The sequence below is a fragment of the Barbus barbus genome, assembly GCF_936440315.1.
Source record: "Barbus barbus genome assembly, chromosome: 15".
NCBI classification, from domain to species: Eukaryota; Metazoa; Chordata; class Actinopteri; order Cypriniformes; family Cyprinidae; genus Barbus; species Barbus barbus.
The window spans coordinates 8,334,495-8,360,507 of NC_136743.1; the positions used below are offsets into that span (position 1 = coordinate 8,334,495).

General features: G+C 37.9%; 1 protein-coding gene across 2 annotated transcripts in view; it reads left to right on the forward strand.

Moving 5' to 3' along the window:
* LOC306881804 (single-stranded DNA-binding protein 2-like) overlaps positions 1 to 26,013 on the forward strand; it is an 83,334-nt gene that overhangs the window by 44,626 nt on the left and 12,695 nt on the right. Inside the window, exons 5-6 of one of the 2 annotated variants that reach the window (XM_079436084.1) lie at positions 16,326 to 16,415; positions 23,902 to 23,985. In XM_079436084.1, coding sequence (XP_079292210.1) covers positions 16,326 to 16,415; positions 23,902 to 23,985 — 174 coding nt within the window. The remainder of the gene's footprint in view (positions 1 to 16,325; positions 16,416 to 23,901; positions 23,986 to 26,013) is intronic. The other variant, XM_079436085.1, reaches the window with a different exon arrangement.

Sequence of the window (26,013 nt, forward strand, 5' to 3'; positions counted from 1 at the left end):
AAGAACGTGGAATGGTTGTTGGTGCCAGATGGGCTGGTCTGAGTATGTAAAAAACTGCTGATCTACTGGGATTTTCACGCACAACCATCTCTAGGGTTTACAGAGAATGGTCCGAAAAAGAGAAAATATCCAGTGAGCGGCAGTTGTGTGGACGAAAATGCCTTGTTGATGTCAGAGGAGAATGGGCAGACTGGTTAGAGATGATCGAAAGGCAACAGTAACTCCAATAACCACTCGTTACAACCAAGGTATGCAGAATACCATCTCTGAACGCACAACACGTCGAACCCTGAAGCAGATGGACTACAGCAGCAGAAGACCACACCGGGTGCCGCTCCTGTCAGCTAAGAACAGGAAACAGAGGGTACAATTCGCACAGGCTCACCAAAATTGGACAATAGACGATTGGAAAAACGTTGCCTGGTCTGATGAGTCTCGATTTCTGCTGCGACATTCAGATGGTAGGGTCAGAATTTGCCGTAAAGAACATGAAAGCATGGATCCTATGGAGTGATTTTTGTGCCAATATTTATCAAACAAATCCAGTGTTTTGATACAATTGTTCAACATTCAAAACAATGCAGGGGTAAAACAATGTATCGTGACACAATATATTGTAATACTAAAATGCAAATGTATAGTGGATAGCGACAATATTGTGTACCAAAAATGAAAGCATTTTGAATTTTATTTTTACGTTAGGTCAAGTAAGATTTATTGTCTTTCTTTGACTGTATATATGTTGAAACAGCCTACAGTGGAGAGAAATGCTGTAGGCTACCTCTGCAGTAAAAGTTTAATCAAGTATAAAACTACACATAGACAACCTACTGAAAGGAGTAGGCTAATCTAATTATACAAATAGGCTACTATAATCAAACTAGTTTAAGTTCAGGTGAGCTTTATTGTGATTCAGCTATATAAACGTACCAAAATATAATCTAAACATTAATATCCCTTACGAAAATTAGCCATGGTTTTACTAAATAAATACGATGGTACTTGTAGTAAAGCTGCCTATATTGAAATGGTAACCTGCAAAAAAAACATGGTTACCACACACTTTTACAATAGTAAAACCAACTTTAATTTTCATAAGGGATATCATAGTTTATGTTTATATATAGTAATATACATGCCTTGTACAACATTTCAAACTAAAAGTGGCCTGTAAGGAGATATTTCATATTTCAACCAATATACCAGCAGATTTTAGTCTGACAATAGCCTGTTTGGAAAAATTCAACTAAAATGATGTAGCTTTTTATATATGGCCGAGCAACATTTTAACTCATGAAGTTAAGAATAAAAGGCTACGGTCAGGAATTATATTAGTGGCTCTTTAAAATGCAAACATTGGTCATCTGAGTCACTCCTAGAAGAGTCCTCGCTGTCCAGAGTGTGTCTTCACCCGTGTAGCACGCTGTTTATTAAACCACTGTTTATTAAAATGCTGAATTTAGTATTATATCAGCGTGATCCTATCACTTGATCCTTCTCCCCAATTGACAGGACAAGAGTGACACCAGAAAATAAATATTCATCATTTTGCTTAGCTAAAAAATACGTAATTATTTTAGACAAATGATTGCACAGTTACATCATTTAAAAAAAAAAGTTTTAGATATTGCACTAAATAATGTGATTTGTTTTCATTTTTTAATTAATAATTAATGACCTCTTGGGTGATATTACTATATCTGATACTAAATTAAATTGTCTAAGCTTTCATTTTTGGTACACAATATTGTTGCTATCTATTATACATTTGCATTGTTTTGAATATTGAACAATTGTATCAATATATATGTATATATATGTATATTCTATATCCCGCGATCCAACAGAGGATAAGCGGTACGGAGAATGGATCAGTTTTTATAGGGAAAGACAGCCTAGTTAAATGTTTATCCATGTCACCTCTGATTTTTGAACTAATCAATCATGTTAACAACTTTACAGCACTTGTTGTGAATTTCACTGACACTGTAGTAGGGTCGCTTTGTGAAAACATCTAAATGGTTAATTATAGATCTAGTAAGACAGAAACTCACCTGTTCCCTACTCCTATTGGTCTGAAAAGGTAAAGAGGTGTTTCAGGTCTCGGGAGACTAGTGTAAATTGACCAACAGCGCCATCTGCTGTTTTGGAAAAGAAAGTTGCTCAATTGCACGTGTGAGAAAATCAGCCTGTGGCATTTGTGAGAAAATCAAGTTTCCTCATAAAAAGGCAAATGAGTCTCACAGTTGTAACACACAATACATATATTTGTCCATACCTCTGCATTTTCTCTCAAAGAGTTTTGTATTTGAAAATCACTTTGCGTTTGTTTGAAAGTCCAGTTTTTCTTTGCAAAGCAGATTGTGTTTATTTGCAAAACACTGGATTTGTTTGATAAATATTGGCACAAAAATCGCTCCATAGGATCCATCCTGCCTTGTCTCAACGGTTCAGGCTGGTGGTGGTGGTGTAATGGTGTGGGGGATATTTTCTTGGCACACTTTGGGCCCCTTAGTACCGATTGAGCATCGTTTAAACGCCACAGCCTACCTGAGTATTGTTGCTGACCATGTCCATCCCTTTATGACTACAGTGTACCCATCTTCTGATGGCTACTTCCAGCAGGATAATGCACCTTGTCACAAAGCTCAAATCGTCTCAGACTGGTTTCACTTTACTCAAATGGCCTCCACAGTCACCAGATCTCAATCCAATAGAGCACCTTTGGGATGTGGTGGAACGGGAGAGTCGCATCATGGATGTGCAGCCATCAAATCTGCAGCAACTGCGTGATGCTATCATGTCAATATGGACTAAAATCTCTGAGGAATGTTTCCAACACCTTGTTGAATCTATGCCACGAAAAACCTGGTACTAGCAAGGTGTACCTAATAATATAATATATACACACACACACACACACACGCACATATATACATAAAGGGTTTCACCAAATTAAATTAAATGTGATTAAATGATGACAGAAGTTTGATTTTTGTCTCTTTAAATAAATCTTGTTGATTAATTATTTTATTTAGCAATATAATTCCATTATATCAAGTAATGAAGTAATTTTATTTACTCAGGCAGGTCTTACTACATGAAATTAAAAGGCATGAAATTTTTGCTGCAGAGCGCCCCCTGTTGCTTTTAGCGCTATATTACAAGCAGGCAGTTTCATAGACCACCAGTAGCCTCTGTAAAGCGTGAGATGTTTGTGACTGCTGTCCTGTCAGCCCATCCTCTGAGCTCTTGCACTCTTTACGGGTTGAGATCTGGCTTTACACTGGATTAAGAGATGTTGTGGTCGGTTGTTTATCTGACCTGTGTGCTCGCACCCTGCTGTGGACATTAGTGGAAAGCTTGCTCGGAGCACACAGGAGGTCCTGCACCAAAACCGGTGTAGGAAACATGTGCCTGTCCAAATTATTTTGGTCATAGGGAGGTCATTGAAGTTCAAGCAAGGCTGAAGTGAGCACGTGTAGAGAAAATCTCTACCAGTTGACCACCTGAATCAGCCAACTGTGCCAGTGGTGAGTGAATGTGAAGAATATCTCATCACCAAAAAAGTGATTTATTATTGTCTTTGCGAGATTGTGAACCTAATGAGGAAGTCTTCCTCTCCTACAACTTGTTTTGCCTTCATGCTTAGTTTAGAAGTATCATTTATTTCATTATGAAATTTAAATGTTGATTCTGAATATTGAAAAAAATGTAATCACAACAGTGCCATGTAGCCTTCTCAGTTAATTTAGATATTTTGTTTCACATTTTCAGTTAGTTAATTAACTTTTTTGGCACTGTTGTTTGATTTAATATTATGTACATAAATTGCATGAGTGGACCTATTAAGTGCATCTGATATTTATAGGTTTTTGAAGAAATTAAAACTTTTATTCATGTATGAAATTGATTCACAAAATGTACCACTAAAGTGTTAAGCAACACAACTCTTTTTAATATTGATAATGAAAAAAAAAAAAAAAAAAACTGAGCAGCATTTGAAAATGAGGAAATTATGGTACTGCTCTAGAGGTCTGCACGGGCTTTAAACTGAAGCCCGAACCCGGCCCGTACCCGCGATCATTTAACGTGGCCCGACAAATACATTTACATGTTAAGCCCGAACCCGAGGTCCACTCTATTTCTCACAGCAAATAAATACCATTTTTGCAATGTTGTATTTTCTCACAGCAAATAAATACCATTTTTGCAATATGTTGTATTTTCCCTTAATCAAATTTTAAAACCCAGTGTGGCCCTTGAGCCAAAAAGTTTGCCCACCCCTGGGCTACCTGCTACCCTGCCTGTGTAGCAGATGCACATTGCACATCTGCACACGCAACTGTCTCTCTCGCGCGTGCCGGTCATCACAACACAGCAAGCAGGCAAAGCACACGGCACGCAAACTATATATAGCCTATTTAGTTTTTCTTAGTTACAAACCCGAACCCGGCCCGAACCCGACGCTGTTCAATAAACATTAACCCGAACCCGACCCGAAACCCGCACATTTTTTGGGACCCGTCGGGCTCGGGTCGGGTAGCAGACTTCTATACTGCTCTCCCAAAAATGAAAGTTCTGTCTTCATTTACTCACCCTCGTGTCATTCTGTCTGACTCTCTTCTGTAGAACACAAAAGAATGTATGATGGTCCATACTGTGAAAGCCAATGGAGTCAAAAAACAGTGTCATGTGCTATCATGGTAATAAATTGCATTTTAAGATATATTTAAATTAAAAAGTTATTTTTAATCATATAAATATTACTGTTTTTACTGTTTTTTTTAATTAAAAATGCATCCTTGGTGTGCAAAAAAGTAAAAAAATCTAACCTTAAAACCTTTGAATGAAACCTTTGAAGTGTTATTATTAAACTATTAAAATATATATTAAATTATTTAAAAAAATTATTACAATTATTAAGAAATGTGAAACTATATTTTATTTGAGTCTCAACCACATTCATATCTGTGTGTCAGTTGGTGGAGTTCACATTACATCCACAGTAGAAAATTCATCATGTGTTGCCTGTGGATTAAGGGAGCAAGTTCCAGTGTTACTGTACATAATATGCTTTCTTTCAGTCCTGCCTTGTATCTTTTAGCTGGGGCATTGCCTGCAACTCTCCCCGAAGTTACGAGTTTAAAAGTGCACTGCCTCATTTTGCATTGTGGATTTTCCACGGGCCAAAAGGTGTGCTCCAAGGTGTCGTCGACCCCCTCTTACCCGGGTCACAGAGGAATCAGACACTGTGAGCGCACACCAGAAACTACTCTGTGCTCTCCCTGTACTGTTCTTCGTCCCTCTCCTGTTTCTCTTCTGCATAACTGCTTCTCTCCCCACCCCTCCCTCCCTCTCAGTGCCTAATTAATGGCATTAATTATCTCCAATTAGCAGTGAGGTCTTGGCAGCTGTTTCTGTCCCCTCATTTCTTTTGTTTCACAGAGGTCTGTGACACAGTATTCTCCCTGTGGGGCTGTCACCGGCCTAATGAAAGGCTACAAGGCCTGGCTTTCACCCCTCTCTCTCTCTGTCTGTCTCTCTGTTAGAGTACTTCAGCATGTTAGCCTCATTAGCAGACGTTCACAGCGCCGGAGTTAAGTTTGCTGAGACGGATCTGCTGTCTGTTTTCCCACACAGGTGTTTATCTCTGTGTTTTATCTGTGGAGTGGGTCAGCGCTCACCGGCATGTGCGGCTCATGTGAACGGACACGCTCGGGGGTATCGGTGTGTTTGCGTTAAAACAGTTTCCAGGCCGCAGGTCTGAGCGGAACGTCATGACCCGATGAACGTGCTTTGGCTCTGAAAGACTGCTTTGGTTAACCTGCTTTGGTTAACAGCTTGTTTGGTTAACCTGCTGTCACTTGTCCAATTATCACATAATATATGTCAGCAACTGGTTTGTAGAAGATTGTTAGTATGGGATGCATGCGCTTCCATTTGACAAAGCTGGCGAGGATTGTATTTGTGCTGATGAACATGAAAGCAGTAAAGATGATGATGGTGTCTCTCTTAGACTTTAAAATATTTCAAAGGACATCGACAAGCTATAGGAATTTGGTCACTAGTTGTTGGTGTTAATGCTTCTTTTTCCCTTTCCTTTCTTTTTATTTTCCTGGGTTTTACCATAGTGTAGCAACAACACAAACTCATACAAAATATGAGCTTGAAAAGCATTGTATGTAATTACTGTGTGTATTTACTATATATGTTATTAAATGAGTTAACATGAACTAACGGTGAAATATATTTTACTCATCTTAGTTAATAGTTACTTTAAACATTTACTAAAACATTCTTGAAGTCAGAAGTTGCATTTGTAAATATGATTTTAATTTTTTTATTAGCTAATGATACAGAAAATAAAAAATAAATATTATAACGTATTGCTTATTGTTATTTAATGTTAGTTTAGTGCAGCACTTCTCAAAGTCTGGACTCCGGTCTGGATCTGGACCCGGAGGGAATTCAATCCGGACCCGCCTCCATTTCGTATTTCAAGAGCACTAATTATATTTCCTACTTTGATAAATGCACGTTAAACTTGTAAATCATTTTAGTTTTTTATGTCTTTTTGTAGATGGTCCATAATGAAAGGCGAGATATTTAAAGTTTTCCAGCGTGAGTCATTGTTGACATGACATCTATTGAGCATATGAAGTTTGACGTAATCGGGCGACACTTCACTTAGGGCGAATTCCAAACGGAAGTGAGCATTGTTAATGTATTTTGAATGCAAAAGGCCCTTTTTTATTCAAAAACTTAGTGTTGATTTGTTATGTATGTTTATTAAAAACAAGTTTTATAATAACCAATTATTCTGGACCTTTGAAATTGATGAAAATTTAGATTTGGACCTTTGAATGTAGACTTTGAGAACCCCTGGTTTAGTGCCTCTCATTAATTTCCCCCCAGTGTTTCCAAGTCTGCGGTTCTCCCATGGAATTGGGCTGGTTTTATACTGTTATATGATTTTGGTGTGATTTTGATAGCCATTTCCCCCATGATTGCAATTGGGGGTGGTATTGTTATGCAGAACTGGCAACCCTGATTTACCCCCCCCCCCCCCCCCCCCCCCAATAAATTCTACTACAAATTTGTATTTATTGCACTATTTTTCTTATTGCCATAGTGCTACAAGACAAGTATGACTTCTATCCACAAACAAACATTTTAAACAGACTAAAGAAGGAACATTACACCGATACATTTTTAGCACAGACGACCTGTAGAAACCGGGTTTAGGCCCACATAGTTCACATACATAGGAAGGATTTAAGGTTCTGGTTGCTCTGTGCTTGAATAAGCTTTAGTTAGTGGACTATCCTCACCTCACGACCGACTTTCACTTCACTTTCCTTCACACCTTCTTACACACGCACATCTCCCATTCAGTTAACGACACATCTGTCTGCAGCTTGATTATGCATGCAGGTCTCTCCAGCTAATCTTTATAGACTCAACTACAGCTACACAGGAGAGTGCGAGAGAGATGGGAACAGAGCGAAAAGGGAAGAGAGACGCACAGGACTGAGAGAAAAGCAGGGATATGGAAGCCACCGGAGAGAATGCCATCAGGAGTGATTTCGAGAGGAGGAGATGTGGAAAGGTTAAGGACGCTGGACCGAGCTGAAGGGTCCGATCCTCGCCTCCCGCTTTGCACTCTGCCTGCTGAATCATTTTTAATAACCTGCACAGCCGCTCAGAAGTCCGTCCTCAAAGAAGAGTGTATTTACAGGAGCAAGTCATTCAGGGATGCCACAGGTCCCGCTACTCGGCCCAATAGCATTTAGATATGTGAAGTTTTAATTGACTGAACTTCAGCTTGAAATGTAAATGAATGAGAGAAGCAGCCTTGGTGGTGTTTTTAATCTAGCTTAGTTTCTTAAGAGCTGTTTGTTTGTGAGTGGGAGTGTGGTGTGTAGGAACTGGTTTGCAAAGAAACCTGAGGACACAAAAAATTTATAAATAAACCATAATGTGTCACGGTATAAAAAAAAAAAAAAAAGGTATTACCGTTCTTTGATGTTTTTGGACATGATGCCATAGCAACACCATAATTTTTTGGACACTACTATGATGGTAACATCATGATATTCTTTGAAATGCAGAATTTTTTATTTTTACAGTTTTTCCCCCTTTTAACTCTAGTATTTACATGCAACTTCAAAATATTGCAGTATTTTACCTTAAAATACTGGATTGAATTTCTCAAGTCAAAAATGTATGTTTTAAATTCTCACATGAATAAGTTTGGTCTCCAGTCACCAATCAGTAAGTGAGAAGGAAAACTGTTATTTTTAAATTAGGGTTTACAGCCAACAGAGCAGTTTTGTCTTTACTGTTCCAATACTTTTGGAGGGCACTATACTTTTAATCATATATACAAATATGATTAAAAGATGAATATGAGACAAAACTACAGAATGTCACATTTTATTATTGGGTGATTCAACACATAGATGTTTTACCAGCTAAGAAGTTCAGCACTTTTAGAGTTTCATCCCCCTATCTGATGTTAGCATAAGTATTGGAACAGTTGCCTCACAGGTCTTTCTAAGTGATCAGCTGTCTCCTGTTGCATTAATTCTTCAGATATTAAAAGCAGGGAATGTGTCGTATCAGTTATATCCATTACTTCTGCATTCTGAATCTTGCATTCGATGATGACAGACACACACAAACCAGGATGAAGATGAGGGAGGTGACTTTGAGAGAAAAGCAAGCAATTTGGATGCTGAAAGAAAAGAGGAAGTCAGTTAGAGCTCTAGCAAAAACAAAGGGCATGGAGAAATCAAGAGTTTGGAAACCACCAGCGACACCAACAACCAACAACAACCTGATCGGCTGAGAAAACAACAGTAGTTGATGACAGACAAATCATAAAAGCTGTGAAAATGTACCCTAAAAGACGTATCTGTAAAATCAGGGGTGATACTCTGACAGTCTACTGTCCTCAGGAGACTTTGACACAGAATTACAGATGCTACACAGCAAGATGCAAACCTCTGACCAGCACCAAAAATAGAAAGGCAAGTTTAGAGTTTGCAAAAAAGCACAAAGGTGAGTCAGAAGAGTTTTGGAACTGTGTTTATGGGACAAACTGTGTTTGAGACAAATATGAACCTTTATCTAAGTGATCGGATAGCAAAAATGTGGAGAAAAAAGGGAACTGCAATGATCCCAAGCATACAGCCTCATCTGTAAAGCATGGTGGAGGTGGTGTCATGGCATGAGCATGTATGGCTGTCTCTGGAACAGGCCCTCTCAACTTTACTGATGACTTAATGTATGATGACAGTAGCAGAATGAATTTGGAAGGGTACAAAACCATCTTGCCTACCAATATTCAAGAAAATGTCACCAGATTCATTCAGAAGTGCTTCATATTGCATCAGGACAATGACCCAAAACACCCTGGCAGTTCAGTCAAGGAATTTATAAGAGCAAAGAAATGGAAAGTCTTAGATTGCCCAAGTCAGTCTCCAGATTTAAATCCAAATGAACATGAATTTCACCAGCTGGAGAGGAGCGTAAAGGCAGAAACTCCCCAAAACAAGCAACAATTGTAATTGGCTGCATTAAAGGCTGGGTAAAGCATTTCAGAGGATGAGACCAAGAGTCTGGTGATGTCTATGGGTCACAGACTCACTGCTGTGATTGTGCGCAAGGGATCTGCAACTAAATAATAGCTTTTAATCTTTTATATCTGCCTTATGTTCAACTGTCCCAATACTTATGCTCACATCAATGAGTGGGATGAACTCTAAAAGTGCTGTTCTTTTTATTTGGCAAAACATATATGTGTTGAAATGGCTAATAATAAAATGTGACATTCTGTAGTTTTGTCTCATATTCATCTTTTAACCATATTTGCAAATGTCTTGACTCCACAGCCAACAGAGAAATTTTGTCTTTACCCTAATATATATACTTTGCACTGTATATATATTAGGGGTGGCACGGTACACAGATGTCACGGTTCGGTACGTACCTCCGTTCGGGGGTCACGGTTCGATATGAATTCAGGAGTGATTTCGAGAGGAGGAGATGAATTCGGTACAACAGGAAAAAAAAAGAAATATACTATGCTCAGTTTCTTTTCATTTATTTTGAACAGACAGTAGTGCAAATTACAATTTTATTCCACCTAGATGTGAAAATACAAAATATTATTACATGTTATATATATAAAATCTGTTTTGTTTTCATTGTGAGTGTACACAAATAAAAGCAGACCTTTATACAGTGATTATTAATAAGTTAATAAAGACAATAAGTGTTTAAAGTTGATTCTGCTGGTATAAGGAACTGTTGAAGTGATCGTGCCAGAGCGCGCGCGCACAAAAAAACACACATCAGTTCCAGCATTGCTAACTTGACAGCGCAGTTGGTACTTTATCAAAATAAAATACAGTGAACCAAACATCAGCGCACCCACCTCTGTGTCACCATTGGAACGTAACTGAAGTACAAAGCCTATAATTTACATAAATAATAGTTTAGCATTCAGATAAGTTACATCGCAGATATGGAAATATTATGGAATATTTGGATTTGTGACTAATGAGAGAGGTAGGATACACGAGCACAAAGCTCCATTTCGCAAACAGTTGAGTGCGCAAGCTTTTAAAGTATATTCCTTTGTCAGTCTCTGAGAGACTCGTTCAGAATCAGCACATGGTCACTGTCTAGTGGGCTTTGTTTTAAAGCGCGCAACTCATGGTTAAAACTAGAAGGGATAGGTATGGCGCTACATGGCATTCGCTGTTCTTCTGCTGGCGGCTATCAAACAGCGTTGCATTACTGCGGCGCCCCCCTCTGGATTGGGGGTGAATTGCTTTTGTATTCGTCGTAAGGCCTCATGCACCGAACAGAGATGTCCGTACCGTGACGGTTCGGTATGAATACATGTCAACCCTTATATATATAATTTTTTTTTAATTGATCTTAAGATTAGTAAATGCTGAGGTATGTGAATATGGTAGCCCCCCCACACTTTTTTTTTTTTTAATCAGAGCCTCGTGTGTTTATTTTGTCAAGCACTGGTTGTTGAATATTAGTTTTGCAACTGGTGTTGAGATGGAAACCCCAAGTGTTTATGCGAACATGCTAGAGTGTTTGTTTACTTGTGCAGCGGGTATTGAGTACTGTGCCGAAGCGTATTACCCGAGAGAGCATGTTGTGTGTGTGTATGTTTATGTTTACATGAGTACTGTTATTTAGTGGCTGGTGTAGAGGTGTGTATACCGAAATGAGCTGCTGTTTAATGGCTTGATGAGATGATGGCAGTAATCAGTGAGAAACGAGACGAGCGCTGAAAAGCTTGGTCCCTCCCTTCTCACATGCATGCGCACACACACACACACACATACACATGCACACGCTCTCCCTACTGGCAGATGATTGACGGTCTGAGGGTTTTAATGGCACTGTAGAGGGAGAGCTGAGGTCGGAGTTGTCATGGCAACAAGGCGAAGGAGGCCTCTTTCTCCCCCTCTTCCTCACTCTCTCTTTATGCACCTGAACAGAGCTGCATCTTACTCGCAGGACTGGGTTTACTCACACACACACACACAGCAGTTCTGGTGTCCCTCCCCTCTGTCCGCAGTATACACAGCTCTTTGTGTGTTTAAGCGTGTGTGTATGAAGCCATATCTAGCCTCCGCAGTCTCTCTCTCTCCTCGTAAAAGAGCTGGAGCCCGAGCACTAATACACTCTGGTCGCCCCGGGTTACGGTTCACCACACGCCCCCTGTACTGCTCTGTTAGCTGGGATTGGTTGGGTTGGCGAGAGGGGACAGAGCGTGTGTGTGTGTGTGTGTGTGGCACAGGGGGTGATGCTGTATAACAGCTCTATAAGAGCCACAGATCTCGGGGTGGAAAAGGGAACCAGACCCTGTTCACAGACACTCACCTCCCCTGAGTATTTGATCATTACCAGCCGCCAGTATCACAATGTGTGTGTGTGTGTGTTTAAGAGCAAACTCTACCTCAGTCTTCCTTCTTGCCTGCCTCTTGAGTGTGTTTGTGTGTGTTACAGCTAGACGATATGAGCTGAGAAGATTATATCTTGATGTTTTTCAACCTTTTGTCTTTTTTTTATAGATATTTTTTGAGTTCTTTTTTATTTCCATGTATTTTCAAAAATGGTTATTTTATAGGTAAAATACAGCTAAAAAAAAGATCTATATATATATATATATATGAGCAACAATGCAAACAAATCATAGTTTTGAATGAAAAAGAACAGTTTACAAAAAGAACAGTGAATAATAGTGTTTAATTAATTAATTGAAAATTGCAGGTTGAACTAATTCACAGAAATGAATTTCAGCTGCAAAATCTTTGAGGATTCCATATATCAGCCTTCCCCAGTGTTTGTGTTTCAGGAGTAAATGGGAGGAGTCATTTTCAATTAGCCCTGCCCACTGCCCCCAAGGGTCATGCGTGTGTGAAGGAGAGACTCTGAGTTTGTGCATGTGTGTTTTAGAGTATTGTGTGTGTTTGAGGTCAGAGGTGGCGTAGCTGTTTGTAGGGCGGCTGTAGAGAGGTTTGAGTTACAGCAGGGGGGAGGGAGTATGTGAGCCGACTGCCAGCTCTTGCTCTTTAATCCTCCCTCTCTTTCTCTCTCTTTTTCTTACTTTATCCTTTATCTTCCCCCTTTCCCTCCTTGTTTAGTCTCTTTTCCTCTTTTTCACTCACACATAGACAGACTCACACAATGTGCCTCGTCTCCTTCCATCTTCTCTCTCTCCGGTAGAACAGGGCAGACTGGCATGCACACAAGCCCCCAGCAGAAGCAGACTGTTAAAGAGGTTTGAAAGAGGGAACGGGGCCAACGGAGGAAAGGGGCCCCAGTCTCTAAGTGTTCCACTAGCTCAGGAGATTCCACTTGAGGCTCCTCTCACTCTGTTTGCTTGTTTTATGCCCCTTTTACGAGGGGAAGTATGTACACAGATACACAAGAGCCGAGCTGTAGTGCAGGCGTTTTTCTGATGCAAATAAACGTCTCGTATTAACACTCTGAGTTGAATGTGCAGCTTTACCGAGAGTGATCTTACTTGTCTAAATGCACACTGATGCTTAGCATTCTGCTCTGTTTTAGAGCCGTGTAACTGCAATATAACAAGTTTCTTTATTGTCCGAGTTGTTTTGTGTCTGCTCAACTGTTGTAAAAACATTTGTCTTGTAAGACAGTTGTGGATCGAGGAGGCTAAAAAAAAAATTTTTTTCTTCTCCTGCGGTTGTTTTATTAGTGTCATGGGTAAATAACATTGTCCCAAAAGCATTTACTTGATTGACAAATACAATAAATATTATTACAATTTAAAATAATGTTTCTGTTTTCTGTAAGCATTTAATAAATATATTTTAAAATGGGATGCATTGCTATGATGGCAAAGCGGAATTTTTTAGCTTTGGGCAAATTTTTTGTGAAAATTTATACTTTTTTTTTTTGTTTTTCAGGATTTTTGATTAATTTAAAATTAAAAAGAGCAGAATATATATTTGAAATATAACTTTTTTATAAAATCCATAAAACATGTATATATTCCATATAAAATCTATAAAATAATCTATATATTAGTGCTGTCAAATGGTTAATCGCGAATAATTGCATCCAAAATAAAAGTTTTGGTTTACATAAAATATATGTCTATGTACTGTGTATATTTGTCATGTATACATAAATACACATACAATATATATTTTGAAAATATTTACATGCATATGTATATTCATATAATTCATATTAGTTATAAATATATTTAATACATTCTGTAAACAAACTTTTATTTTGAATGCGATTAATCTTTTGACAGCACTAATTTACAGTATCTCACAGAAGTGAGTACACCCCTAACATTTTTGTAAATATTTTATTATATCTTTTCATATGACAACACTGAAGAAATGACACTTTGCTACAATGTAAAGTAGTGAGTGTACAGCTTGTATAACTACAAGCTGTACACTATAAATTTGCTGTCCCCTCAAAATAACTCAACACACAGCCTTTAATGTCTAAACCGCTGGCCACAAAAGTGAGTACACCCCTAAGTGAAAATGTCCAAATTGGGCCCAATTAGCCATTTTCTCTCCCCGGTGTCATGTGACTCGTTAGTGTTACAAGGTCTGAGGTGTGAATGGGGAGCAGGTGTGTTAAATTTGGTGTTATCGCTCTCACTCTCTCATACTGGTCACTGGAAGTTCAACATGGCACCTCATGGCAAAGAACTCTCTGAGGATCTGAAAAAAAGAATTGCTGCTCTACATAAAATGGCGTAGGCTATAAGAAGATTGTCAAGACCCTGAAACTGAGCTGCAGCACGGTGACCATGGTCGACCAAAGAAGTTGAGTGCACGTGCTCAGCGTCATATCCAGAGGTTGTGTTTGGGAAATAGACGTATTAAATTTGCATCAAATTGGTCTGCATGGCTGTCATCCCAGAAGGAAGCCTCTTCTAAAGATGATGCACAAGAGAGCCCGCAGTTTGCTGAAGACAAGCAGACTAAGGACATGGATTACTGGAACCATGTCCTGTGGTCTGATGAGACCAAGATAAACTTATTTGGTTCAGATGGTGTCAAGCGTGTGTGGCGGCAACCAGGTGAGGAGTACAAAGACAAGTGTGTCTTGCCTACAGTCAAGCATGGTGGTGGGAATGTCATGGTCTGGGGCTGCATGAGTGCTGCCAGCACTGGGGAGCTAGTTCATTGAGGGAACCATGAATGCCAACATGTACTGTGACATACTGAAGCAGAGACTGGGCCTCAGGGCAGTATTCCAACAACGACCCCAAACACACCTCCAAGATGACCACTGCCTTGCTAAAGAAGCTGAGGGTAAAGGTGATGGACTGGCCAAGCATGTCTCCAGACCTAAAACCTATCTGTGGGGCATCTCAAACGGAAGGTGGAGGAGTGCAAGGTCTGGAAGAGGACTCCAATGGCAACCTGTGAAGCTCTGGTGAACTCCATGCCCAAGAGGGTTAAGGCAGTGCTGGAAAATATAAAATATTGACACTTTGGGCCCAATTTGGACATTTTCACTTAGGGGTGTACTCACTTTTGTGACCAGCAGTTTAGACATTAATTGCTGTGTGTGGAGTTATTTTGAGGGGGACAGCTAATTTACACTGTTATACAAGCTGTACACTCACTACTTTACATTGTAGAAAAGTGTCATTTCTTCAGTGTTGTCACATGAAAAGATATAATAAAATATTTACAAAAATGTGAGATACTGTATATATTTATATTCTTATATTTTATATTATATATAAATATATTTAATATATAAACCGTCTTTCGGATGAGACGTTAAACAGAGGTCCTGACTCTCTGTGGTCATTAAATATCCCATGGCACTTTTCATAAAAGAGTAGGGGTGTAACCTGGCCAAAATTCCCTCTACTGGCCCTTGTCAATCATGGCCTCCTAATAATCCCCATACACTTGAATGGCTCTATGACTCTCTCTCCTCTCCACCTGTAGCTGGTGTGTGGTGAGCACACTGGCGCCGTTGTACTGTGGCTGCCGTTGCATCATCCAAGTGGATGCTGCACACTGATGGTGGTTGAGGAGAGACCCCCCCACATGATTGTAAAGCGCTTTGGGTGTACAGAAATACACAGTGCTATATAAATGCATTATTCATTCATTCATTCATAAACATAAATTTTTTCTTAAATATATACATGTTTGTATTTAAATATACATAAACAGTAAACACATGTAAACAAAAAACTTTTTTGATGCGATTAATCGTTTGACAGCACTACTATATATTAGTATTGAGAATAAGTAATGTCAATAATTTTTATTTTGTAAATGTTATTTAAACTAAATTGTATTATTTTATCAAAATTATAAGTTATAAAAATAAATGAATCGCTCTAATTTATTTACAAATTAAAACAATATTCTCTTTCAAGTTTTTGTTTAAAACATTTGGAACAGAAAATGAAAAATAAATTTAATATTGGCTAAATGCTAGTTTTTAATATTAGACATGTCAAAAACGGCAATTTTGATAAAACAAATGAACTAATATGATTTTCATCTTTACAAATTCTGCATTTAAAATTTTTTAACTATGTATGAGGACATGGAGGCATATAAATGTACTGCATAACCCAAATATCAGCATCAGGTTTTGAAAAGCCTGTGTTTTGATGCCATATTGTTATTGATGAACCAAACAATGCACTATAAATCATGTCACGTCGAAATCAAAAGTAGTATTGGTGTTATATTAGTATTGTATCAGGGTTATCTAGTATCTGTACTAACTTATTCTTTCTGTCTGTTTCTCAGAGTGCAGCAGCAGCCCCCAGCCCCGTAATGGGCAACATGCCCCCCAACGACGGCATGCCGGGCGGACCCATGCCCCCTGGTTTCTTTCAGGTAAGCACAGCTGGTTTCATTCTCTTCCTTGCCGCCTTTTCCATTCATCACCCTGTCACACCTGCGCTCCATTCGTTCATCCATTCATTCACTCTCTCTCGGTCTGTGTGCGCGTGGGCTGCTGATGGGCCTGTCTGTGGCTGTGGGCGGCTTGACAGCAGCCTGGAGCTCTGCTGTCTGTGTGAGATCATTCAGAACTTCAGGGTTTTTTTCCATACAGTATTATTCCTCACCGGTAAGATGGGAGGCTCAGAGCATTAAGTGTTAGTGGAAAGTAGCTGTAGTTTCATTTCTGGAGCTGTATTACACTTCCTCTCTCAAGTTATTAAGACCCCAGTAGTTACTAAACAGCTAATATGGAGTTTGGGTGTTTCTGTAATACGGCTCCCATAACGAATCAATGGAAACAGCTGATTATCAATTAACTGTGTTACTAAACATTTATCTGTGACTCTGAGAGAGAAAGAGAAAATGAACTAATGGGATTTTCACTCTTTATGTGTTTCTGAATGACTGACTTTGAAATATTTTGTTGTATTTCTTTCTTCCTTGCTAAGCTTTCTCCTCTTCTTTATCATACCTCTATCCATCTGCTTGCAGCTTTATTCGTTCCATACCGCAGGCCGTGTTGTGTTTATGAAGTTGTTGTACTTGTTAAATGCAATGTGGACATTTACAATTTTCTTTCTCTGATCAGTTTCTTAAGCCATTTTAGTGGATGGCACATGGAAACAGATCAGTCTTCCTTTATCAGTAATGTCTATACAGAAACACTGAAATCAAACCAGTTTCTGGTTGGTGAGAGTGGTGCTCTCCTGTGGAAATATTGCTGCCATTATGCTATGGCGTTGCTTTGCAGTTGCTAAGGAGTTCTGAGTGTTTTAAATGGTTGCTAGATGGTTACTTGTTGGCACAAGTCAAAATATTCTGTTCCCTAGATATGGTCCCTCCCTTCATTCTCATTTATTCGCCCGTTTTAATGTCCGCCAGATTTAAAGTTCTTCTCAAGCCACTCGATTTGATTTGCCATATGTTTGTTATATAAACAGTGCATAAAGTTTACATTTTTACTAGTGATGCATGATATAATGGTACTTTTTTTATATTTATTATTATTTAACGGGATTGGCTGATTTTGGATAATTAATGATGTATGGGGATTTCTCTTATTTTTATGTTTAGATTCCCTTTGTTGTCATCATCTAACCTAAAGTTTATCTTTAAAAAGACTAATAATAATCTTTAGCAAATCTCAAAATGAATTTTCACACTGTACATTTTAATGTTGTGATGCTTAAAAAAACAACAACTGTAGCATTTATGCTTTTATTAACATTTTTTATTTGTAGCTTGTTTGACAAATATTTGTTATTCTTACAGAATTTTAATATTGGCCATTTATATGCTATCGGCCATAAGATGAAACTTATTGGTGACAGCCAGTAAATTAAAATTTAATTTGTAAATTAGTGGCTTCTTCATATCTCTACTCTTCAGTATGAGCACTAGTAATGGTGATGTTAATTATAAAGTGCTCAGACATCAGTTTTTCATCAAAATCTCCTCTACTTGTCATGAGGTGGAGATTTAGATAATTTATTGTGTTTAAGAGCTTTTTTTATTTCCATTTCTGTGCGTTTACCTGAAACATCAGAACAACTTGTATACAAGCACGGACACACGTAGCCTCATAATCAAACATGCTTGTACACATCCACAGCCCTTCCCATGATGCAGCGGGGGTGGTGGAGCGTATGCTCAGTGATGGACAGGCCTGGCATTTGGCAGTGTTAGTGATAAGGCAGAGCCGAGGGAGGAGACGCTTTTGACCGCTGTCTGGAATCTCCGTTGTATGGGGAAGGAAGGGTTAGGAGAGCAATACAGGGGAAAGGTTTGAGGAGAAGGAGGGAGAGGTGCGGAGGAGATTTTTTGGAGAAGCAGAGGAGTGCTATTTATATCAGCTCAGCGCTGAGGGAGAGAGAGAAGAGGTGTGAGGTGTTCTGGCGCGTTTGTGTGTGTGTGATTGCTACTCCTGAGATTAGTTTCTACCACATCATTGAGAGACCAGGACTGTGTGGGTTTGGGTTCATTCATCTGTTTAGGAGAGATGCACAATATATTTTAACGTACTGTTGATACATTTTTTGTTATAACAGATATAATAGCTGTGATTATGATCTGTACGATGGTGTTGTCTGTTGATTTAAATAACAGTACTTCAGTCGAGGATTTTATATGATTCTTGTAAAATTAGTTATCAAAACAATTTAATATTAGAAATCATTTTACCAAAAAATATTATGATACTACTGTTTTGTTTTTTTGGACTTTACCATAGTAATACCTTTTTTTTTTTTAGTTATGTACCATTTTTAAAGTACAATGTGTACAATGTAAATTTGAAGTCTAAAAGTAGAAAAAAATTTTTTAAGCTTTTTTGATTTAATGAACACATTCAGTCAAAACTTTGGGGTGGGTAAGATATTTTTGTTTTCAAAGAAATTAATACTTTTATTCAGCAGGAATTAAATTCAGTTGAAAACGTTTTGTAATATTAAAAACAATTTTAATTTTTTTTCAAATAAATGCTTTAACCTGGTAATACTGAAAAAAGCAGCTGTTTTTAACATTGATAAAAGGAAATGTTATTTAAGCACCAAATTAGCAGTTTAGAATTATTTCTGATCTTTTAGAATGATCATGTGACACTGAAGTCTTTAGGAATGGTCAGCTTTGCCATCACAGGAATAAATTTCATTTTAGAATATAATTAGAATAGAAAATGTATGTTAATATGAGGATATTACTGTTTTACTGAGCTTGAGACTTTTTTCAAAAACAAACTCTCTTCTTTTTATTAACAGGTTTAGATTTGATTTAGAACTCCAGATTTTCCATATATGAAATATGTAAAAACGTATGTAAAGAGCAAGTTGTGGTATCGTCTGCTTCCAATATCTTTCTAATCACACCAATAAGGAAAATAGAAAAAAATGCAGATATTTGCCAATATGGTCACCAATTCCCCTGCTTTTGAGTAGGAAGTCAGGTGGAGTGGAAGTGAACTGGTGTTACTGAAAGACCAAGATTGTTTAGCAGAGAAAGGCAGACAGTGAGCAGCAGAGTGAGCGCTACCACTGCTGTGTGTGATGAGGTGTAATGAACAGTCATGACCTCAGTGCTACTGTGAGTTAAAGAGGCCTTGAGCATCCCTAGACCCCTCTAATCCTTCCCTCAGACCCACTCTGAAAAAGGCAGGCAGCGAGGGAAAACACACACACACACACACTCACAATGCTCATGTATTCCTGTTGTATTGGTGCATGGTTTCTGGGACAGTCAGTGGAGCAGCTCTCATGCCAGACCCCACAGCGATCCTCTCTCACAGGGAGGTCAGAGACGGGTCATGGCTAAATCAGAAACAAAAATCTCCCCAAAGCCAGCTCAAAAAGTCCTTACCTAAGCCGTAAGTGTTTATCGGCCCACATAATTCATGCATGTGTTTATAAACAGGCTGCTTGTATCACTAAATGAATGTTGTCCCATGCAATTAAATCAACCTAGCAAAGCTTCAGGGGATAGTCCACCCAAATTTTTTTAATTCTGTCATTATTTACACGTTCTAAACCTGTATGACTTGTTTTCTTCTGCAGAACATAAAAGATGTAATTTCCATTGACTTCCATAAAAGATATTTTGAAGCATACTGGTAGCCAAACAGTTTCAATTCCCTTTGACATCTATAAGAAGATATTTTGAAGCATGCTGGTAACCAACAGTTTCAGTTCCCATTGACTTTAAGATGATATTTTGAAGAATGTTGGTAACCAAATAGTTTTGGGTTCCCACTGACTTCCATTGTATGTAGGGCTGCCACTAACGACTATTTTATTTCGATTAATCTAACAACTGATTTTTCGATTAATCTAAACGACTAATTTCACACAAAAAAATAAACAATTTTACTTAAAAATATTTTATTAAACCAAATGAAATCTAAATTTCTATGAAATCCTTTTTTAAAGCAAAAGTGAAGTGCAACATAGAGTGCAAGAAGCAAGTGTTCGTCTCACAGTCCAAATCACTGAAATCAAAGTTCAGTATTATAGTGTAAGAATGACAACATATCCACGTGTTCTAGTCTACTAATAATACAATTATAATCAAAAAAACACTTTTTAAAGAAGTATTTACTAGAAATATTATTTACCAAAATTTATTTAGGTGAAAAATGTAAATGTGCAGTATTTCTGAAAAAAAAAACTTTTTTTATATATATAAAATCAATTAATTGGAGATGCTTTTTATTATTAAAATTTAATGGAACAATTAAAATGGAATCCAGAAATAATGGAAAACAGAATTTGGTAAAGATAAAACTGTAAAACTCAATTAATTAGACAGGCTTTTTGATTAATAAAATTTAACAAAACTGAATTTGGAAATAAAAAGGATTTCATAGGGCCCTATATATATATATATATATATATATATATATACTTTTTTTGTGTGTGTGTGGTAATAAAAGTGGATTTAAGTGAACAATAGCTTTTAAAATGACTTAAAGTACATATGTAATAGCAATGATGTAATAATAATTAGTTCAAATAAAGTATCAAAAGCAAGAAATATGGTTTTAGTGAACAAAACTGTTAAAATACATAATGTATTATAAACAATAGAGTATAATGATTATTTTTACACATTACTGTTTAATATTGACCAAGCACCATTTAATTCAAATGTACACTTAATCTTTAATATTTTGCCATTCCTTTAGGACAGAAATGCTATAGCCGCTGTAATTAAATGAATATGTGGACATCAAACCGTGTAAACTCAGAGTGAGGGTTTGAGCTTTTATTTTGAAATCGCGATACATTCTCTTGTGTTTGAGTAGATTTATAAATGATTTACCTTACAAATCTGATGACATGGCGCGCGTTGCTTTCCCAGATGAAGGTTATAATAAACCCAAACTCACAACAACATGCAGAGATGAGTTTGAGATGCTCCACACATGTAAATGATAACAGTTTCTGTGGAGCTACTGAAAGGAGCCGCTGTGAGACGCACGTGCTTAACTAACTACACGCATGGAAATAATTAAAGAGCTTCTGTGTGAACTGCATGGCATATAATTATTTAATTAAATCATAGCGTTTGTGAATTCACAATTATGCTTAATTATGATTTTTTAAAATGGGTTTAATATATCATGCAGACTTGGAAAATAGTCTAAAATGTGTTTTATGAATTCTCGTCAGTGAAATGCGCCACTTCCGGTATTTTGCCGGTTAGTAGAGGCGGCGATTTTTAATAATCGACGAATCGCGACAGCCCTAATTGTATAAACAAAAATTACCAAGGAATTCAATGGGACCCGAAGAAGTTTAGTTACCAACATTCCTCAAAATATCTTCTTTTGTATTCTGCAGAAGAAAGTAAATCATACAGATTTGTATCGACATGAAGATAAGTAAATGATGACAGAATTTTCATTTTTGGATGGATTATTCCTTTTAATTCTCTAGTATATGTTGTGCCTTTCGGCCATTTTTATTCATACAGACAGTAGAGAAATAACAAAATTGTACTGAAAAAAGTGGCCAGCTGCATTTTGTGTATCAGAGCATCTTTGCTAACTGCCATGGGCCACTTGTCGGACTCTGACTGTGCTGCATCTCTTTCAGTTGTGTTATTTTTGTTGCCGTGGGTGGGTCAGTGTTGCACCCTGGGCAGATGTGTTGTTCTGCAGCTGCGGTCTGTGTGGCAGCTCTGGTCATCAGCGAGGAGATTTCCGGTCGTGTTGGATGGATGGTTTCCTCAGCCGCTCTGAAACCAGCAGGAGGGCTCGTCTGAGGTCTGAGCACTGGCCAAAGGTCAAGAGGCAGTAATAAGTGCACAATAATATGTGGTGTGTAACAACCACATACACAGACTCGACAGGGCGGTGAAATAAACTACTGAAACGGCCTCCCTCAGGAGATTTTTTTTTTCTTCTTTTGTTTAGTCACTCAACTTCAAAGACGATCCATTGACATCAGAATGTTTAGCATAGAAATGTATGCATATGTTTACTGTATAGTCAAATAGCGAAGACGTTCACGAATAAATATTGTTGCACTTCTGTGAGATACACGAACACATCTTTTTGTGAGAGCTTTGCTTTGTTAACACTGCTCCCGAGTGGTCGAGAAGAGCTATTGCAGCTGTTCTGCGGCCGTCATTCAGAGTGTATGAATACTGTCAAACTAACTGCCCCTTTAGGGTCTGAGAATGGAGATTGCCAGTAAGTGGCAGGTTATTATCTTCTCAAAGGTGTTGAAAGTGATTCTTATATATGGCTGTTTTGAGATCCATCCCCAATGAGGCAGGACTGCAGTGTGACTGTGATTGGATGAAGACTTCTGTAGGGACGCTAATATAGATTAGGTAAGGCACAGGACCCATAATGCCATATGTTTTGCATTTAGGCTTGTTGTTCAGGGAGGGAGAGGAAAAGAAGCAAAGCTCCTTTGTTAGTTATTAGTCGCATAGTCTCATGTTCCTTACAGAACCATTTTGGACTCGAGCTCAATGGCCTGTTGATCATTAATGAACACTAATGGAAGCTCTGTGCAGTAGTTATATGGAGTAATGGGTTTAATCTGACACATTTCGTGGAAATATTTCTGCAGCACATACTGTGCATGAACAGCGATGCTTTCTAAACCAATTTTACTTGTTTTGAAGAAAATGCGTGTGGCCTTTGCTCATGCAAAACTTGTCATCATAGTACAAGGGCCTTGCTATGCGTTTGCTAAAATGATCTGAGAGGGTGCATCTTTTTTGTTTTTTCTTTATGTGCATTCTCATTCTCCTTAATTTGATATTTTTACACATTTTAACTTAAATATAACCTCTAGCAAGTCTCAGAATGAATATTCATTCTTCATACTTGCATTATAATGTTATGATTCTTAAATTCACATTAATCAATTTTTTGCATTTTATATTTTTAGTGAATTTGTTTTTAATAAAATTTTTGTTGTATTTTATGCTTTACAAATTAACAATTTTAGAATCTATATGTTTTAATATAAACATCCATATTTGTAGTGATTAGGATTTTCTGTTATGATTTTTCAGTGTCACTTGGTTCTGTTGAGCTAATTTTTTTTAGCCTAAAATATGAATTTGCAGACTCACTTTTTAGTCTCAAACACATTTTTCTTCAAAATGATGAAGTTAATCTATAGAATTTTGCCATGTTTTGTTGAGAAATTTCTGCTTGCAGTAACGGTTGTTAGATTCTCATAAAACTATTAAATTTTTCATTAAACTCTACACACTAGCTTTGGATTTCCTCACCAGTTTTTAGTACCTAGTGAGTGAGTTTGTGTCTTGAGTGTTAGTGGTGTGTGTTTGTGCAAGGGCTTCGGCAGAAGCAGGCCTCACTGGAAGGCCGTCTGTGCATCTCTCATCTCCCTCTTCTCTCTTAAAGGGGCCTCCCGGCTCGCAGCCGTCACCACACGCACAGCCTCCCCCACACAATACCAGCAACCCCATGATGGGACCACACGGCCAGGTAAGACACACAGCAACCCTCACACACACACATACACACCGTGTCCTTGCTCGCACACTCGGTAAACACACGGTCACACTTGCACACATGAGAACTGTTGGTGACGCTGGCAGCAACTCACTTGGGCAAGATGAATGGTGTAAATTACATGGTTATTTATAATTCTCTGCATTTTTTAAGTCCTCTTTCTTTACACACACACACACCGAAACCCACATTCCTAGAACCAGTTGCACAGTTTTACTTGACAATCCTATGTATGGACTTTAGACAGGGTTGACGTCATATTTAAAGGGATAGTTCAGTCAAAAACTAAAGTTAATTTCAGTTTCATGTTTCATGTTGTTCTAAATCAGTGCGACTTTCTATCTGTGAATCCCAAAAGTCGAAATTTTGAAGAATTTGCTGGCTAATATTTCCATGGAATTGAAATAAAAGTGGACTGAAGTTTCAAAAAGAACAAACAAGATACATAGAAGTATGACAAAAGTGCTATTTTTGAAGTCTTCTTTTTTGTGTTAAAATTTTTTTTATTAAGTTTTATTTTGTGGAACAGTAGTACAAAAACAAAAGCAGCTGTACAAATTTAAAACCCACCCCAACCCATCCTCTGACTTTAGATTTGATAAAAAAAAAATACAGCAGTTAAGTCGTTATTGACTGAACATCTTAATATCTGTCCTAGTGTTCATTAAACAAATACCAATATCTGATTCATGAATAAATCCTTTTGAATCCGACACTACTGTCTTGCAGCAGCTGCTTTATAGCAGAATTTGGATTTGCCTCAGTTTTTGAAGTTTGCATTATTGATTCTGTTACTTTCCTTTTTTAATACTGTGAAGATGTATAAAGTGCTTTAAAATCAATGGTGACTTGACTTAAATCTGATCTTTTCAAAGAATCAATTGATCTAGTTCATAAAACTGGACTGAATGATTCGTTCATGAATTGGGCTTTTCAGGATTTTTTGTTGAATAGAAAATTTCAAAGAACAGCATTTATTTGAAACCTTTTGAAATTTTTTGTAACATTATTGTCTTTACTGTTATTATTCATTATTAATATACATTATTTGTGTCTTTACTAGCACCTTTTTGGTGCTTTAAAGCTTCATTCCCCATTGATTAAAATTGTATGGAAAGGAGCAGCCAGCACAGTATTCAGAATATCTACTTTTGTGATGCACAGAAAAAGAAAGTCATAGAGGTTTGTAATGGCATGAGAGTGAAATGATGATAAAAATGTAATTTTTAGATTAAATATTTGTATTTTTTACAAGGCTGTGAGGAACAGAAGTACAATTCAATAGGTTGTACTCTTGTGTCTCTCATTTAGCCAGCAAAAGTGGACAAACAAAATCTGGAAAACGTATGGTTGTGAAAATTACAGTAGGGCTTTAAATTCATCCCTCACGGCCTTGTTTTCTTTGGGCGTACACCCTAAGGTCCATTCCTCCTTTGTCTTCTCTTTCTTTTTTCTTTCTTCCTCCCTCTGTTTCTCTATCCTGGGAGTGTGAAGTATCCTGTATACCCCCCACCTCCTCCATCTAAAGTTGACTCCCTACGAACAGGATAAATAATTCAGTCTCCTCCTTGTTCTTGGAGATGGGCCTCCACTCCTGGCCCTCACCCCACCCCCCATCAATAGCACATTAATATTGTAGAGCCTCCCGCCACACAGCGCCCTCACAAACACACATACAAACGCACACTGACTGTGCAGAAACCAAAACGATGTGCACTCACATGCGCATACCCACAAAACACAGCGAAATCTACAAATATCAACTCTCAAAGACAATTCCACTTCCCTTCTCCAGGAAAAAACACTTCCGCTGCATATTAGAGTGTTAAGGTTGTACAACATCTTTCTACAATGGTAAAAACACTCCAATTAGCTGTAAAAACACATGCGCACACACACACACAGCCATACGGCCTATCCCTCATCCGTTCAGCGCCGACATGTTTCAACAGAGCCCTAAAAGTTGGCGAGAGTCTCTCGGGGAGCTTCCCACAGGCCTTG